The 18,783-nt window shown below is 35.5% G+C and overlaps 3 protein-coding genes and 1 pseudogene across 14 annotated transcripts; 2 read left to right on the top strand and 2 right to left on the bottom strand.

The window, feature by feature from the left end:
• Positions 1–186: 186 nt before the first annotated feature.
• Positions 187–4,851, top strand: AT1G19835 (filament-like protein (DUF869)). Of its 6 annotated transcripts, none has more exons than NM_001332411.1 (7): positions 187–366; positions 552–1,051; positions 1,237–1,311; positions 1,412–1,631; positions 1,709–3,947; positions 4,030–4,087; positions 4,182–4,798. In NM_001332411.1, the coding sequence occupies exons 3-7, from the start codon at positions 1,237–1,239 to the stop codon at positions 4,536–4,538; spliced, it is 2,949 nt and encodes a 982-aa protein (NP_001321085.1). In that variant the 5' UTR covers positions 187–366; positions 552–1,051; the 3' UTR covers positions 4,539–4,798. The 6 variants fall into 6 exon arrangements, with proteins under 6 accessions (NP_001321085.1, NP_001185042.1, NP_001321083.1 ...); NM_001198113.1 differs by having other exon boundaries at positions 307–366; positions 552–652; NM_001332412.1 differs by having other exon boundaries at positions 307–366; positions 552–860.
• Positions 4,852–7,804: 2,953 nt separating this feature from the next.
• AT1G19830 (SAUR-like auxin-responsive protein family) lies at positions 7,805–8,634 on the bottom strand. The gene has a single exon (NM_101837.4). The coding sequence runs from the start codon at positions 8,518–8,520 to the stop codon at positions 8,167–8,169; it is 354 nt and encodes a 117-aa protein (NP_173411.1). The 5' UTR covers positions 8,521–8,634; the 3' UTR covers positions 7,805–8,166.
• A 2,127-nt stretch (positions 8,635–10,761) lies between these two features.
• Positions 10,762–12,368, top strand: AT1G19810 (annotated as a pseudogene). The gene has a single exon.
• A 253-nt stretch (positions 12,369–12,621) lies between these two features.
• ABCI14 (trigalactosyldiacylglycerol 1) lies at positions 12,622–14,412 on the bottom strand. 6 transcript variants are annotated; one of them, NM_202140.2, is made up of 4 exons: positions 14,280–14,412; positions 14,122–14,207; positions 13,892–14,019; positions 12,628–13,801 (listed from the first exon to the last, which is right to left on the bottom strand). In NM_202140.2, the coding sequence occupies exons 3-4, from the start codon at positions 13,936–13,938 to the stop codon at positions 12,796–12,798; spliced, it is 1,053 nt and encodes a 350-aa protein (NP_973869.1). In that variant the 5' UTR covers positions 13,939–14,019; positions 14,122–14,207; positions 14,280–14,412; the 3' UTR covers positions 12,628–12,795. The 6 variants fall into 6 exon arrangements, with proteins under 6 accessions (NP_001322722.1, NP_973869.1, NP_173410.1 ...); NM_202139.3 differs by having other exon boundaries at positions 12,643–13,801; positions 14,122–14,210; positions 14,280–14,376; NM_001332407.1 differs by having other exon boundaries at positions 12,622–13,801; positions 14,122–14,404.
• Positions 14,413–18,783: the final 4,371 nt, after the last annotated feature.

The raw sequence follows: 18,783 nt of genomic DNA, 5'->3' as shown, positions 1-18,783 counted from the left end.
AAATCAAAGATTGAAAGTCTCGAAAACGTCAATGGCTTAGGTTTATTTTGTTCAGGTCTTCTATTAATAGGGATTGTATAAAAAGGAAGCACATGTGATACATGTCATTGTTTGGCTATCATCGTGATAAGAAATTTTAGGAAAAAGCCTATCTATTCATTCCCTTTAACAAAAATAGGGCTACTGTGTATACGGATTTAGTATTTTTATTTGTTTCCGACTTAAAACCAGAATTATTACTATTAATCAACAGGCCAAATATCTAAATAATACTATATAGAATTCAACTAAATTGAATTATTAAAAGATTATTAAGGAGGGTAAATAAATAGAAGGAGAATAAAAAAAAAAAAAAAAGAAGAGAAAGTGAAGGTAACGATTAGTTTAAAGGAGAGCCTCTGCTACGTTTTAGGCTTTGAAGTGATACAGAAGGCATTAGATAGATAGATAGATTATTTTCACCATCAACATCACCATCACCGCCACTATCACACCATAACCCACCACTCTTCTTCTTCTTCTTCTTCTTCTCTCTCTTTCTCTGTATCTAGAAACAGAGAGTTTTTGATTCTCTCTGTTTTCAAATCTGTTCCACTAAGCTCTCTTGCTTTCGGGAAGATTCTGTTTCACTGCTGCATTTTGGATTTTTCCGGTGAGTTTTTTTCTCTCTCCATATATACTCTCCTCCTTTCGATTCTACATTTCTTCGGAATTATGCTTCGAAATCGGAGAACTGTATATATCATGCTCTGTTATTAGTTCATTTACAAAAAAAAAAAAAAAAGAGGAATCGGCGTCGGTGACTTTTGGTTTTGTGATTTGACTGTTGAGAAAAAAGCGTCGGTGATTTGGTTTTCGAGGTATTTTTTTCTTCGTCTGCCATTTGTTTGGCTTTATATCCTGAAGTTACTGATTCTAGTAATGGCTTTTGTCTCCATTTTACTTGATTTTTGGAGGTATTCCTTTACTAGTTTGATTCCTCTCTTCTTTTCATTTACAAGTGTTCACAGTTCATCGAAATCAGAAATTTTCTAGTCGATTGCGATCGTCGGTAGTCTTTTGCCTCTGCATCTCTGATTATTTTTTACTTTCTGGCATTTGCTTTCTGATTTGACTTCACCACTTCGTTTCGGAAAGTTCTTAATTATTTTTCCGAAATCCCAAAATTGTATATATTTGGTTTAATTTTTATGTTTTTGTTTTCTGAAAATGTTGAATTGTTTGTTGATTATGAAGATGGATCGTAAGAGTTGGCCATGGAAGAAGAAATCCTCTGAGAAAACAGCTACTGTCACAGAAGTTGTTGATCAGGTACTTTGATCACTAATCAATCACTCTTTAAATTTCTCAGATTTGTTTCATTTAATTCTAAGATTTATGTTTTGATTCCTTCACAAAAAAAAAAAAACAGGAAAATGGGAAGAAGCCGAGTTATATCCAGATCTCATTTGATCAATACACGAATCTAAATGGTTTAAAAGATGAAGTCAAGAGCTACGAAGAAAAAGTTACAAAGCTTGAGGATCAGATCAAAGATTTGGATTTGAAGCTATCAACAGCTAATGCAGATATTGTAGCAAAGGAGGTTTTAGTCAAACAACACTCCAAAGTTGCTGAAGAAGCTGTCACAGGTAATAAAATTTGCATGCATTTCTGTGTTTTTTCTTTTGAGTCACATGTTTTTGATTTATGTTTGGTTTTGATTCAGGTTGGGAAAAAGCTGAAGCAGAAGCATCAGCTTTGAAAACACATCTCGAAACCATTACTCTCGCAAAGCTCACTGTCGAAGATCGAGCAGCGCATTTAGATGGAGCGTTAAAGGAGTGTATGAGACAAATAAGGAGTTTAAAGGAAGAGAATGAACAGAAGCTGCATGATGTTATCGCTACTAAAACCAACCAAATGGACAATCTTAGAGCTGAGTTTGAGTCTAGGATTGGGGAATACGAGGAAGAACTGCTTCGGTGTGGTGCTGAGAATGACGCGCTTTCGAGATCGTTGCAAGAGAGGTCTAACATGCTAATGAGGATAAGTGAGGAGAAGTCTCAAGCAGAGTCTGAGATTGAGCATCTTAAGAACAATATAGAGTCTTGTGAAAGGGAGATAAATACTCTCAAGTATGAAACTCATGTGATTACCAAAGAGTTGGAGATCCGTAACGAGGAAAAGAATATGAGTATGAGATCTGCGGAAGCGGCGAATAAGCAGCATTTGGAAGGTGTCAAGAAGATTGCAAAGTTGGAAGCTGAGTGTCAAAGATTACGAACTCTTGTGAGAAAGAAACTTCCTGGTCCTGCAGCACTTGCACAGATGAAAATGGAGGTTGAGAGTTTAGGATTTGGAGATCATCGTCAAGATCATCGACAAAGAAGGTCACCGGTTAGACCATCTAGTCCTCTTATGTCTCCAATGTCACACATGTCTCAGGTTTCTGAGTTCTCACTTGACAATATGCAAAAGTTCCATAAAGAAAACGATTTGCTTACTGAGAGGCTACTTGCTATGGAAGAAGAAACAAAGATGCTTAAAGAAGCTTTGGCTAAGCGTAACAGCGAGCTTCAAGTGTCGAGAAATCTCTGTGCTAAGACAGCTAATAGGCTACAAACCTTGGAAGCTCAAATGATGAGTAAAAGTCCAACCAAGAGAGGTTTTGAAATGCCAGCTGAAATCTTTTCTCGTCAAAATGCTAGTAATCCTCCTAGTATGGCTTCAATGTCTGAGGATGGAAACGAAGATGCTAGAAGCGTTGCTGGCTCTTTGATGTCTGAACTCTCTCAATCTAACAAGGATAAAGCCAACGCGAAGATCAAGAAGACCGAGAGTGCTAACCAGTTGGAGCTGATGGATGATTTTCTTGAAATGGAAAAGCTAGCTTGTCTACCAAATGGCTCAAACGCAAATGGTTCGACGGATCACTCAAGTGCTGATTCCGATGCTGAGATTCCACCAGCGACTCAACTGAAGAAAAGAATCTCCAATGTGCTTCAGTCTCTCCCTAAAGATGCTGCATTTGAGAAGATTTTGGCAGAGATACAATGTGCAGTTAAAGATGCAGGTGTTAAGCTGCCTTCTAAGAGTCATGGAGCTAATTTGAACGGTCTTACAGAAGAAAAGGTGATAGCCATGTCAAATGAGACTACAGAGGAAAAAGTTACCATTGTCGAGGTAATAACACAAGAATTGTCTGATGCTCTTTCTCAGATATACCAGTTTGTTACCTATCTTTCAAAGGAAGCAACGGCGTGTTCTGAGAACAGAACTTTCTCCCAAAAAGTTCAAGAATTCTCTACCACATTCGAGGGAGTCTTGGGCAAGGAAAAGACATTGGTCGATTTTCTGTTTGATCTTTCGCGAGTTTTAGTCGAAGCTAGTGAGCTAAAGATCGATGTGCTAGGGTTCCACACATCCACAGTAGAGATTCACAGCCCGGATTGCATTGATAAAGTCGCTCTACCGGAAAACAAAGCACTTCAGAAAGATTCATCAGGTGAACATTACCAGAATGGTTGTTCTCAGAGCTCAGATTCTGAGATTCCGGATGATTGCAACGGAACATCTGGCTATGAACCAAAGCTTGCAACTTGTAAATTTACAACAGAGGAGTTTGAAGGTTTGAAACTCGAGAAAGAAAAAGCAGAGAGCAACCTTGCAAGCTGTGAAGCAGATCTTGAAGCAACTAAGACCAAACTACAAGAAACAGAGAAACTTCTTGCTGAAGTCAAATCAGACTTGGAATCTGCTCAGAAGTCTAATGGCATGGGCGAGACTCAACTCAAATGCATGGTGGAATCATATAGATCTCTTGAAACTAGATCATCGGAGCTGGAAATCGAGTTGACTTCTCTTAAAGGCAAGATCGAAAACTTAGAAGATGAGCTTCACGACGAGAAGGAAAATCATCGAGAAGCTTTAGCCAAATGCCAAGAACTCGAGGAGCAATTACAAAGGTAACAGCAAACTAATCATTACTCTCTTTTTCAATGTAGAGTCTCTAAAAATCTCTAACTTCACTTTTCTACAAAACATCAGGAACAACCAAAACTGCCCGAATTGTTCAGTAATCGAAGATGATCCTAAAAGCAAACAGGTAAATTTTCCAAAGATACCAATTTATTACCTTACCTAACAGAGATTTCGGTTTTTTAAATTTATAATTCATGACATTGAATGTTTTTACACAGGACAATGAACTAGCGGCTGCTGCAGAGAAGCTAGCAGAGTGTCAAGAGACTATATTACTTCTCGGGAAGCAACTCAAATCCATGTGTCCTCAAACAGAACAGGTTGCTTCTTCTCCAAGCCAAGAACAACAAGCCCTAAACCCTGAAGAAGAGGAATACGCAACTTCCACAAATCCTCAAGACAGCAAATTGAGTTCGCCTTCAGACAAGGATACACCATCGATGAATACAATGAAATCTCCGGTCGCGTCGAAACATAGACACACGAAGTCGAACTCGTCATCGTCCTCATCAGGACTTACTCCTGAGAAACACTCTAGAGGATTCAGCAGGTTCTTCTCCACTAAAGCAAAGTAAAAATAAATAAAAAGAATTAAAAAAAGTATAAATCTAACTATGTTGTATATCGTATCTATTGCTACTATATTATATGGGTTTTGTTTTTAATTTTTTACTATGTGGGAATGTTATTTTAACTTAGGTTTTTTCTTACTTTCTTTCTTTATTTCTGTACTGACAACAATTTGGTGTTGAATTCCGCGGCGTGTAAATGTCAAGCTACCAAATCTCGTTTTCTCATTGGTGTGCGTTATTTTTTAATCTAAGGTTTCTTAAAAACATCTCAATTTAATATCTTTTCCCCTATCTTTAAAAACTGAAACTACAAGTTCTGTGTTCTGTAAACAAAGCCAATCAGGTTTCAAGGTTTAATGAAATCTCAACTTTGGGCTTAGCCCAGCCCACTTACACCGTCTCATATGCTACTTGTTTGAAGGTGTATATAGAATTTCTTGTGAAATCACATCCCGTGGGTTGAGAATAACGCCAACATTTTTCTAGTAATTTCATACGAAATGCTTGTTTGAAGGCCGGCAAAAACAAAAGAAATCAAGAAAGAATGTCTCAGTGATGAACACTCCGATCGATTAATTGGGGTTAGTGCAACGATCCTCATTGTGGGAATATACCTTTTAAAGCAATTAGCGATCATTTACTGATAATCAATGTTTTGACAGTTTAGCTACTGTTTGGTTTAATAGGGCATCACATGTTCACGTATTCAACACCTACACACTATTACATCTAATTCTGACCTATATCACAATTCATTTACTTAGACATGTCAGACATTCTTCTTTCTATTTAAACGGTCTATAATACAATGAATGTATAATTGAAAAATGATCCGCTGACGTTATTCAAATATGTAGCCAAAAATTAATATATCTATGGAGTACTTATAACCTTTCACGATGCATTCTCTTGCTTATCGTAAGTGTACACTTTTCAGGAATGCCAACGAAGGAAGTAAGTTAAAAGGTTCGATGTGGTCGTACGTTAGATTGCAAATGACTTATAAAAAATAGATTCCATTTAGAAGATCTAAAATTTTATGAGTCCGGCAGTATCTAATTGGTAGAACATTTCTGAGAGCTGTCTTCATACCTAAAGACAGTATACACAGTCCTAGCTACATGTGTTGGTGATACTCAGATTCGTTCTTTTTCTGAAAGAAGCTGCAAACTATTCCACCAATTAGTCTGACAGTTTTAAAATTTTTCGATGGAAACTAATTTATAATTAATGTCTAATCTTAATTAGGAATTTCTGAAATTCAGACGTAAGTTTGTGTTAAGTCATTGTCATTGAAGACAGCTAATATTAAGATTTGGCTTTTGTCTTACCATTAACCCTACATAAAAATAGTTTGCGCTTATAAATTAAGATTTGTTCAACCAAAAATAGTAAAGATTCTGATTATGATAATGTATTATACCATGTGGCTTTGATGAGTATCCTTGTCGCTTCTCTCTGTTTGGTTAATCATATTTGGTTTGCTCTGGTTTTGAGATAACATAGTTTTTTCTTACATCCAAATCCATTAAAAGTTATATACGTTTCCAACTTCCTTACCATATCATCTTCTCTAATAAATATTATACGTTCGCGAAGACAACGGCCGAGCCATTGAAAGACATTCAATACATTTTGTAGTTGACTTACGTATAATATCCCATAATATTAACATAGCACTTTCGTATTTTGTCTACATCAACTCGTTTTTAGCTAGCTAGGGAAGTGGAAATATTGCTTTCAACAAAAAGTTAGGACGATCAATGGGGCTTTGAATAAATAGTCGGCTAAAATTTGGGAAGTATAGTTGACCTGATTATACAAATCAAATAATTTCAGCTAATGCACATTCAGTGGCTCTCTAGTGATTTAATCACTATTTATGGTCAATACACATTCATTGCAAATCATTATAGACCGTCCTTTTTTGGGGGGAAAATTTCATAGTATTAACACGTCGGCTTTATTTCATTTTTTCAAAAATCATTACAAACGTCAGAGACTTTTCATATTTTGGAAATTTTTTAACATTTTTTAGTATTTTTAAGGCTCTCTAGATTTCTGAATCTCAATCAACATATATTTTCGTTAAAATATGTTGAAAATAAAATAAATAAACAGAGTTGATTTTCATCGTGTTGTGAGGTTTTAAGGAAACTCGACCGTCCGTTAAGTACCGTACGGTCTGAAGAAGGAGCATTTAGGTAAAAATAATTGAAACCCGCATGCGATATGTTTGAAGTTTGCGTTAAATCTGAGCCCTCAAAAACATGAACGTGGGTCATCACGTACCATTCTTGATACTTGATTAGCATACGATCATTATCATAACTCGAAGGTATAATAATATTGCAGGGAGATATCTACTTTTATAGTTTTATCAGATTTACAAAGTTTTGGGTCCACTTGCATGTGCTATCTCTCAGACATTGATATGACTTCTCCAATGTATATATTTTGTTAAAATCGTAGCTTTTTTTTTTGGTAGTAATTAAGAATATTTTTTCTACAGAGAATTAAGTTTCAAGTGACTAATAAATTCTTAATCTCTTTAGGTGACTAAATTCATGATTTATAGTCGGGTGATATTATTTGTAATTATATTGATATTTAGATGACATGTTACATAAGATCGAAGAATTGTTCTGTAGAAATTGTTATAGAATTATCATGATTTGGTTATTCCCTGGTAAGTGGTGAAATTGGAGCAACTCGTGGAATCGTTTTAGAACTTTTATTCCAGACGTTACTACCAATGCCAAATACATTATTTTCATGGCAGAGATGTCTTCTTTTTACCAACTAAGCGCATTTCTGTAGTGAATAAAGGGAAAGGCCAGAAAACGGGCATGAGAATTGTGAATAATAAAATTATATTTTCCTGCTTCTGCATGTGTGTGTTTATGCATAGTGTCAATTTTTTTTGTCATTATCCTGGAATCAGCATTTCGATGCTTTCTTAACTATTTATTTATTAGTTCAACAGTTTTAACTTTTAACGGCTAAAAAACTGCCGATTCCAAAAGAAGGCATCCTTCGCCTTGGGATTCCTTGTTTGGACGATGTCGCACAGTAACGTACTTTTTTAAAAACTTCAAAAAGTAAAACAAGTTTTGCGAGCAAACTAAATCGATATCATACTATATGCAACGCGAATTCCACTCGTGTGAATGAAATGAGTTTCCATTTCTTCAAATGGAAACAAATATAGTTTTTTTGGATCAAATTATACATGCTTTTAACTTGGTTAAACTATGTACAGATTTACATTATATTAAACTCCTTGAATGGAGTATATCATATATGCAAGAATATATATGATAGAAAATGGACAAAACCAAATTATAAGAAGAAAAATAGCATTCATCACTGATATTATATAATAGTCCCTCAATGGGTTGTACAGATAATCACACCACCACAACGAGAAAAATTATCAGAGTATTTGCTTATTTTCCTCCCTACAAATCTAAGATAATTAATATAACCAAACTGGTTTTATAGATCACTCTTAGAGGCATCTCTAGAGTTAGTCTCGTTCTAATAGAAACACTTACCCCCATTGTACCCCAAAATCACCTAAAATTTTAAAGGCTACCTAAAACAGATCTTTATCCTCAAGAATAAAACACTAAATATATGTTGGCTGAAGCATAGAGGTGATGAGAGATTTGAAAGCTACTTCCTCACAAGGGATAGTGAGACCCATGTTGTGATCGAAGCCAAACTCTTCCTCAGCTTGTTGTAGAAGAAGCTGAAACTCGGGTCGGGTCAAAAACGAAATGGGTAAGACGTACCTGACCCGATTCCCTCCTACGTAGACCACGAAGTGACCTTTGGGAACATCCAGAGGAAGAGAGTCTCCATCATGTTCATGTGTATCGTTATACTCACTGCTCTGTTTCTTTCCCAAACTTGAACACCTCTTCAAGATTTGCTTTATCATAGTCGTTTGTGTCAGCTTGCTCCGGTTTATAATCGCCATTCCCTTGGGAAATGGGGTTTTCTTTGTTATCTTCTATGTTTTTGTTGTGGTTTGCTAGAGGAGTGAGGAGATAGTGAAGAAGGGTATGCTGAGTTATGGTTTTGGGGTATTTATGGATGGTTACACTAAATATATAGAGTTTTATAAATAAATTTATATACTACTTTATAATATTAGAGTCTTGTGATGGGTCTAACCGTCTAAGATTCACTAGACAGATCCTAGTTTTGGACCGGGTCAATGTTTTTTTGTTTAAGGTTTGGAAGAAAAAATAGTTTATTTTGGTGTTGTTTATTACATAAGAGTCTATATAAGACCAATTAGGTGGAGGTTTTAAACCTGAAATCAGAATTTTGTTCGTTAATAATCCAAAATTGTTAGACCATTTTTATTTGTATGCGTGGTTGGAGCCACTAAATTCTCCATCTTAGGGCTGGTTCTTGTAACATCAATATATAAAATGTATATACAACTATTTTTAGCTAGTGTACATATATCCTTTTACAAATACTATTGTACATCTATGCAATGTATACAGGAAGAGGTGATTTTGAGGCGTGGGGTAAAGTAAGATGTGTTTGTCTCGATATATGAAGAATGTGTCTGCTACAGAATAAATATTTGTTGTACCTTGTTAAAACAAATTTTGTCAATAAGTTGTATATATGTTTAAATTATGTAGATATACAATACAAATTATTTGTCGAGGTTTTTTGTTTTGTTTGATAACATCTATTGTCCAAGTCAAATATTATTTTGGTTGAAGATTAGAGAAAATGTTGTAGAGAAACGACTCTAGGTCTTTATAAAAAAACAACAACTCTTGGTTCATCAGGTTTAGCTTGAAAAAGATGGCAAATATAAAATGTTATAAAACTCCGATGAATGCAAATTAATGGCACACATTAGTCGCAATAGAGGCTGTATCTAACTTTCAACATGGATTCAAAGTTGTAAACTTTTCTAACTACCTTTCGGGCCACACAAAAAACTCTAATTAAATATACTTGATTATATATTGTCGGAATGTATTTGCATGCCTTACTTCATTACAATTTCAAAATAACAAAACTAGCGTTTTAAAAAAAAAACTAGAAACAGGAATATAATGTGATGTACTATTTTTTTTTTTTCCAGTTTTGAACGTAACTAATTATGCAAACGCTAATGCTAGCCGTGACGTACTTGTTTGTAATTTCAGTTTAAACATCGAAAAGCTAAGAGCCTGAGACTATATCTATCGATGATTAGTAACCAAAAAGGGTAGCTTATCGATGCGTTGGTGAAAAGGACAATATAATGCAAACGTGAAGGACTAAGGACAGTACCATAGCCAATTAAGGCTTCCTCAATTAATATTCCTGCCATTGCAATTATGTATGCACATGCACGACCTAAAACCCATCCCATTCATATTCTATTTTTCTATTTATTGTTTTGCTGATTGGGGTATTCATGTTAAAATCCAAAATTGTTTTCAAAATTAATAGTCGCCGTATGAATTTTGCTTTAGACCAAAAGACGATGACCAATAAACTATAGATGATCAATTTATTTAGCTAAAGAAAAGGAGTTTAATTGTTGTGTTTAGTGGTTCATACTTTAATACTTTATACATTGTGCATATATATTACATGAATGTCATGTTAGCTGGTCTGCAACGGCGCATCGCTATGTCTTTTGGTTTGTGCAAACGAGCTGTGACTAAACTTTATTATTGGGCTTTATTGTAGCCCAATATGAATTACGCGGCAAAAGATGGATTGTGAACTTGTCAAGATATAACTACGAAAATTTAACCTAAATAATTTGACAAATACCAAAGTCGACGATGGTGAAAAGAGGTCGGAGCGGCGGCGTTTCAAATCGGAGATTTCAAAACCTAGTTCTCCAGTCATCTGAGAAGGGATCAACGGCAGAGGAAATAGTCAATGAGCTCCGTTCAAAGGACCGTGAATGGGCTCGATTGAGTCGTCATGTTCTGCTACTTAACGTCAACCAAACCCTTCAATCCAGAAATGTAAGCGACAAAGACGAAGAAGAAAGCAATGCAAGATCAAAATCACGGAAGAGAGCCGCCACAGCTTCACCTTCAGGATCGTCGTGGTCTGATGCCGTGGGGACGGAAATGTATTAGATGATAGTGGTAAGTCAACTCCACAGTTTGATTTGATAAATGAAAACCTTAGGGCTTCGTATGATACAAGGAAACATATTAGGGTTTCAGATGTGGAATTAGAGATAGGGAATAAGAATAAAAAAGGTAAGAAATTTAAGGATCTTGGTGGGTTAAAGGAGATATTGCATGACCTAACGAATTGAGTAAAGAATCCTCTGCTTTTTCCTGAAATGCATGAACGTCTTCAAGAGAAGCCAATTTCTGGGATTTTACTTCATGGTCCACCTGGTTGTGGCAAGTCTACATTGGCTCGTGCATGCCATTGCTAATGAAACTGGTGTTCCTTTTCATATGATCTCTGCTTCTGAGGTTGTTTCTGGTGTTTCGGGTGAATCTGAAGAGAATATAAGAAAACTCTTCTCTAAAGCGTATAGAACTGCTCCTTCGATTATCTTTATCGATGAGATTGAGGCGATTGCGTCAAAGAGGGATAATCATCAGCAAAAGGGTATGGAGACTCGTATTGTTACACAGTTGATGAATTGTATGGACCAAGAGTATATGCTTCAAAAGATGAGAGAGTCTGGTTCTGAAACTAGCGGCCATGTTATCGTTATTTCAGCTACCAATAGACCTGAAGCTCTTGATCCAGCTTTGTGAAGGTCACTACGATTCGACAAGGATTTTTGTCTCGGAATGCCAGATGAGAAGGCAAGAGAAGAGATTCTTACTTTGATACTACGGAACCGTCCTCTTGACCCAAGTTTTGATATTGCAAGGATTGTTCGTAAGACTTCAGGATTTGTTGGAGCGGATCTAGCACTTTTGGTTAAGGAAGCTGCAAATGTGGCAATGGAGAGATTAGTGAAATCAAGAGGATCAGAACTTGGAACTGATATTGATTCTTTGTTGAGTATGCAGCCATGTCCATTTCCACCACAAGTGATAGAGAAACTTTTCTACACTATCTCGGATTTTGAGGAAGCATTGAAAAAGTTTAAACCTTCGTTAACAAGAGAAGGATTCTCTACTACTCCTAGTGTAACATGGGAAGATATTGGCGGTCTTGATCATATAAGAAAGGAGTTTTATAGCGATATAATCAAACCGTTGAAATATCCAGAAGAGTGCGAGGGATTCAAGTTCTGTTCAGGGAGGGATTTTTTGCTATATGGACCACCTGGTTGTGGTAAAACATTAGTTGCCAAAGCCGTGGCTAACAAAGCAGAAACCAACTTTATCCGTGTCGAGGGACCGGAGCTTTGAGCAAATACGTTGGAGATAGCGAGAAAGCGATTAGGGAGCTATTTAACCTTGCAAGGATGTGTTCACCGTGCATAATCTTCTTCGACGAGGTTGATGCATTGACAACAAAACGTGGGTCAGGAGAAGGTGCTTGGGTTGTTGAAAGACCATTGACTCAGTTGCTCAATGAAATGAGCGGTGGAAAAGAACGAGATGGAGTGTTTGTGATTGGTGCAACGAATAGACCGGAGATGATGGATCCTGCGATTACAAGACCAGGGAGGTTTGGGAAACATATCTATATACCTCTTCCAAACTCTGTTCAACGAGGTTTGATTCTGAAATCTCTTGCGAGGAAGATTCCTTTAGACACAAGTGTTGATTTGGATGCTATAGCTAGGCGTTGTGAGAATTTTAGTGGAGCTGATCTTGAAGCTTTGGTTATAGAAGCTGGTTTGGCGGCTCGAGACGATGAGACAGGCTCGTACCCTCGTAGGACAAAGATGGTTCATTTTGAGGAAGCGTCGAGTCGTATGCAAAGCGGCAGGTGAAGAGAAAAGTCAAGAGATTGGCCAAGTTTTTCCAGTTTTCAACATTTTTTCAAAACTTCATGCTTATTTTTTTTGGATTATTGGTCAAGTAAGCTAGTTTGGTTTTACCATGTTATATCTGCTTGGTCAAATAAGATGTTATGTCATAAGTTCATAGCATAACATTTTAACTCCGCCCATACTGATTGCAAATTTTCCGATGAACTATATAGTTCAAGATTATTCAATGTGTATCATTATTGGAATAGAAATATAGCAATCTTTCTGTTCTTTCTAAAATGATGTTACTTTCTCAATTTAAGACAACTGATTTACATAAACCCATCTAAACCACAACAAAAGAAGACAGAAAATAATATGTCAAACACAGTTCTTCAAAGAATCTCCAGCACCTTGAAAGAAGAAGGAAGAAAGCACAAAGTCCGCGATGAAGATTCCGACAAGAGACATGACGACAGCAGAAGTTGTAGATTCTCCAACACCTTTAGCACCTCCAGTAGTGGTTACTCCCCAAGAACAACTAATTACCGATATTATAGCTCCAAAGACTTGAGATTTAATCATGGCACTCACAATGTCCCATGGTCTAAGTGCTCGGTGAGCCGAGTCCATGATTATGTTAATGCTGATCCCGTAAACTGCATCAGAGAGCAGAGCGCTTGAAGCCATACCAACAGTGAAACACATGAGTGTCAGAAACGGTAGAGCCAAACACGAGGCGATGACTCTTGGAGTGATTAGATAATCAATTGGGTCAGCTCCTAAAACACGGAGTGTATCAGTTTGCTCTGAGACTTGCATTGTCCCTAGTTCAGCTGCAAATGCACTTCCCATTCGTCCAGCAACAACAATCGATGTGATGACTGGACTTAGCTCTCTAGAGAAGGCTAAAGCCAAGACACCTCCAATGGATCTGTTTAGACCTAGTCTAGTGAATTCTCTAACGAACTGGATTGTGAAAGCCATACCAACAAATGTAGAAGTCAGAAGACAAACTCCTAGAGATTTCGGTCCGGTTCTCTCCAGCTGTTGAAGAGTGTTTCTCCAGTGAATCTTACCCTTTAAAATCCGGAGAACGACTTGTCCTGCTATAATAGGAACTGATAAACCTCTCCATATGTACTTAGAAGGTGACCATTTGCTGAACGGAAGCTCGGCTTCTTGACTGGGTGCGTTGTTTTCAGTAGAGGTTTCTTCTTCCAACATAGACATGGATGGGTGACCATCATTAGCATTCAAATTCACATATAATCTTCTTTGCCGTATCGGACTTGAAATCCCATAAGATTGAGTCTTTCCAATGAAACCAACTTGACAAAGCTTTGGGGGCTTAATACCAATCGAAGCATCAAACCGTGGAAAGACTCTGCAAAATTAATATTCAAGAATCCAAAATAACATATTCTGACAATGAAGCAAATGAGAAAGCTTATAAACTTATGGCAACACAAAATACCTATGAGGGAAACAAAACGATTGATGGATACAACAAGTCTGCATCATTGTGGTTGCCTTCTTCTTTACGACCTCACTGATTTAGTGCCTCTCAATTTGTAGCAATAAGCACGATTTCAACAGCTGAATCTGTAATAAACCCAGAATCAAATTGATTTACAATCAAATAGAATTAGGACACAACAGATTTTGCATAAGAGATCCAAATCGAGACAAAAAGTTTCCGGTGACCTGATCAATTAATCAATCTCTGACTCTGAGGCAGCCAAATTCGAATCCCAGTATAAGATATGTACGGACCAATCTAGGTGAAATCTCTACTATATAGAAGGGGAACAAATAATTAGGTCTATCAATCTTCTTACTGAAACAAAAACTTGAAAACTTACATTTAGAAACGAAACTAAGCTCGGAAGATCGAAGAAGCTTGCTTGAGAGGGTTCATCGAGAGAGAAAGTGGCACAGTGCCAACAACAACAACACACACAACTAACAGTTGCGAAGAAGATGTGTGGGTTTAACTCCCAACAAAACAAACAAAAAAAAAACCAATGGCAAAACATAAATTGGTCCGTGGGCCGTAAAGCCCAATATACTTTTACAAGTAAAGCGTGGGCTCTATGCCATTCACGGCAGGTCCACTTGTACTTTACACATAGACTGATACAGAAAAGTATAAATAAGAAAATAACAATGAGTGTTTTTCTCTATTGATCCAAAATGACAAAATATATGATCTAAACATTTTATGTTATTCTGTATATGTAAAGTGTTAATTATTTAATTGGTTGTATAAATCTACAAAGCTATTATATGAAATGTTTATACCAAGACAATCAATCAAATAAAGGCCTACATTTCATGTCCAGATTTGTACTAATATCCCCTTCATTGCTTACTAATATATAGTAAATTTAACTAAATGCTAACTTAACTATAATATAACCAATATCGAAAGGAGAAAGATGTGAAAAGAGGAATGGTGGTGGTCACGTGACAGTGATACTTGGTAACCTTTACGGAGACAACAACGTTATCTTTTTCTTCAGCCGGTCCGTTCTTTAAAAGCACACTCTCTGTATAATATATGCCTCTCTACGTTTTATATACTCACGTTTACCCTACTCTACACTACAAACCAAAAGCACTACTTCTCTCCTACACAAAACGTGATTCTACCAAATTGAATGCAAGAGTTTAGTAGAGGGTCTCGATTCTTAAAAAAAACAAACTGTCCTAGATGATATTTTGGAAATATAAGTTTAAGGAAACGCTGAAATTGGTTGCTTTAATTCGACTACTATATCTTTCGCATCTTAGAATTATATTAGAAGATATTCAATATTTGTATCTTTTACATTTTATATTTTTATGAGTATTCTATTTTAATTAGAGGTATTAATTTGTTAAGGTTTTAGAGTTTTATGTTACAAATTTACAATATTCAAGTGTTACGTTTTTAGCAAAACTTGTCTTCATTTCCGGTAGATTGATTAAAAAAGCACAACGAATCCCCAAAAAAATGGTAATTCAGGTATTTTAAATTAATCGAGTTCCTTGAACCGCTATGAACACTCAATTCAGTACCTTCCAAAGGAAATGTGTCTCAAGATCTCATGTTCAAGCTTCGCTGGTAGACAATGTACTATTTAGTTCATATCCTCCGACTCGAGAAAACTTTGACCCTTGGTTATTGTAAAAAGTGTTCTATACGTATACTTATATTCGTAATTTCGTAGATAGAGAGAAAGCATAATGTGATGCATGTGCATGGGATGGGCAGATGGGGCCCGCGGGCTTTACAAGGCCCATAAAGCTAAAAGAAGAGGAGAGGACCACGTGGCAGGGAGCTAGCTAGTACTACAAGTGGAGTGGATACTAAGAAGTAAGAAAGTAGGAATGAGTTGAATCTCGTGATCGCACTGTTTCTACTATTGGCAATGCAGTGTTGCTTTCGTCTAGGGTTTCAGAGCTATAGCCCCCTCTTCCTTAATTATTTCTTTTTTTCACTTTACTTTTCTCACCAATCCATGTCCAACTACACTTAAAATTGCATTACCGCAACATCTTATATGTGTCTATATTCGAAATATCTTCTGTGTATAGAATTGTATAAGCTAGCTACGGAATTACATTTTCGAACGACATATATTTGGATGTTCTAGTTTTTGTCATTTTTTTATTAGTGGTCTATCAAGCCGATGATTCTTGAAGTCTCCATTCCCGGTACATTATTGAATGTGAAGTTTAACCTCTCTTAAGATTGATCTCTCGCATAGGATCGAATCCCAAACATTAGCATGCATGCTTTCAAGTTTAACTAACGGTGTTTGAATAAAACAAAAACTATATCTTAACATTCCCTTAGATAACTTTCACATATTTTATGAGGGAGGATCGTTCTCAATCATACGCTAATGGTTAACAGTTTTGGTTACATGAGTGTTCACTAATGAGAGTTGTATTATATGTGTTGGTAATGTTATTTTTGTCTCTGTTGGTGATTGTTTCTTATCCCTTTTGTAACGATTTTAACAAAATTGATCATTAATTAAGACCGAAAAGGAAGGTGTTTAACATATTTTCTCATATTATATATTTTATTATTTGATAACACAACTATTAAAGGGTAGTTGAGATATTGCGTGTATTTACATAGTGTATACGAATAAAGTTTCTATATCTTAACTTTACCACGAAGCTTTGAGTCACTTCATTCCTTTATATATTCAACAAGACAAAAAGCCATTCTAGGCGGAAAGAGCGTAATTATCACTTTTCTTTAAGCTAACAAACTGATGGTTAGGAATGAGGAACCTTAGCGTCAATCTTATGTTAATTTTAACAAATCTACATCCAATTATTGTCGTTTAACATCATACGGGAGCCAATATGGCTCCACCGGAACTGAAATCATTCTCAAAATTTTTTATATATATATTTTTTTAGTTCGGAAAATTTTTTGGTTGAATCAGACAACTAATTTCTAGAGTCTATATATATCGCCGGTAAAGAAAATTTCGTTGTGGTCACTTAAAAAATTGTATCCAACGAAAAGTAATTTATAGTTTAGACTAAAATGACAACAACTATTTGGACAACCATTACTTGATCCAAATTTAAACTCATATTTGTTTTTTTTACCAACAAGAAACTCTAATTTTGGCTATGTTTTTTTGCTGAATACAAACGCTCTCGTTTCAAGAATATTTTACATCCTCTTAGACAAGGCGATAGAGAATCGAGATGTGTACTTTCGTATTCATCTAAAGTTTTGGTTGAGCAATACTAAGCCAGGAGCAATATCTCAGTAAATTGTTTTTGCCATCAGTATTAGCCAATTAACAAGAAAAATCGTACTCCTAGTTGGCAATACTAGTAAATTGTTTTTGCCATCAGGAGTAGATACACTAGCTAACAAGGATAATGATTGACTTCTAGTTTTATCCTGTAAGAGAGATGAATAGGTAGAGAGAGAAAGTGAAGGGTAAGCACAAGGCTCGAGGGTGAAAGACATAATAATTGGGACTTCTCTTCGTCCATAAATTTCCCCAAACAAGTCATGCACTCTCTACTTACCTTTCTGTGTGTATTGAGTCTATTGCCAAATCATAGTAAGATCATGTTCTAATAATCATTTGTTATTTTAACCACTAAACACTACTGTACTACCTTGTATGCTAGTATCATTTGCCATAATTATTTCTGAGCACGCAATATTTTTTCTCAACTCCAATATAATAGTATTTCCTCTGTTTCATTTTAATAAACGTTTAAGGTTTTTGTTAAAAATCACAAAAATCTTATTTAGTTTTTTTTTTTTACATAAAAATATCATTAACTACAAATGATTCAACTAATAGATAATATATTATAAAATATAATTGGTAAAAAATTATTAAATATATTTAGTTTTTGCATATGAAGTTGAAAGCATCAAGCAAATAAAATCTCTAAACCATCACTTAACTACTGCGGAAATATTATATGTAAATTGTTAGTTTGGATCACCAAAGTTCGCTGTTCAAAAAAATTGCAAGTTAGTAGTATAAGTTTGGTTACCTCGTTGTTACAAATTCATATGTCTAATACCACCTATAATGTTGATCCCTATGGTTCGAAAAACATTGGGAACTTTCATCATTTGATCATGTAGTACAATCTCATTGCCTAGGATTCTAATTTATAGGACAGTCATTCCGAAATAAAAAAAATTCTTAGTGGGATATATATATAAATTAAAATTAATAAATGGGAAGTCAAAGTAAAAATAACAATGGCTGTTAAATTAACAATACAAAGCTAGGTTTTCATCGAGCGCAACAAAAATAAAGAAAATTTGTTGAGAAAAGACAAAAGGGAGATTAGGCAACTAGTTTAATCATTGAAGATCCAGTCATCAAAGTTAGGGGTTCATTGTTTCAGTTCTGCCAAAAAATATTATTATTTGTGAAAATTGTAAATACAGACAATTATTTATTATAGAGTCCACACAAAAAAAAAATCCACGGTCCGTTAATTAGTATTTTTTATTTTATTTTTAATAAACGATATAATTAAAGCGTAGTTGTTGCTAATTCGTAACTCGAAACCCATAATGAAATGTGTTGAATTTTATTAATGGTTGCAAATTTGCAATGTTTCATTATATATGTCGTGTATATTAAATGGTCGGTTGATAACGATGCATTTGTTGCATCTACGAGAAGTCAAAACCTCAGTTGAGTCGTGACTTTTGGACTGAACTAAACATACCACTTTACATCAATACTTATTTAGTTAGACAAAACTGTATAGTCATGACTCATGAATCTGGGTTACGTCAATTAGTTTTGCATCTGATTTTCTCGTTGATTGTAATATATTTATTGAGACCGATTTTTGTATACAAGC

The sequence above is a fragment of the Arabidopsis thaliana genome, assembly GCF_000001735.4.
Source record: "Arabidopsis thaliana chromosome 1 sequence".
Classification (NCBI taxonomy): Eukaryota; Viridiplantae; Streptophyta; class Magnoliopsida; order Brassicales; family Brassicaceae; genus Arabidopsis; species Arabidopsis thaliana.
This window is presented reverse-complemented; position numbering and strand designations above follow the sequence as displayed.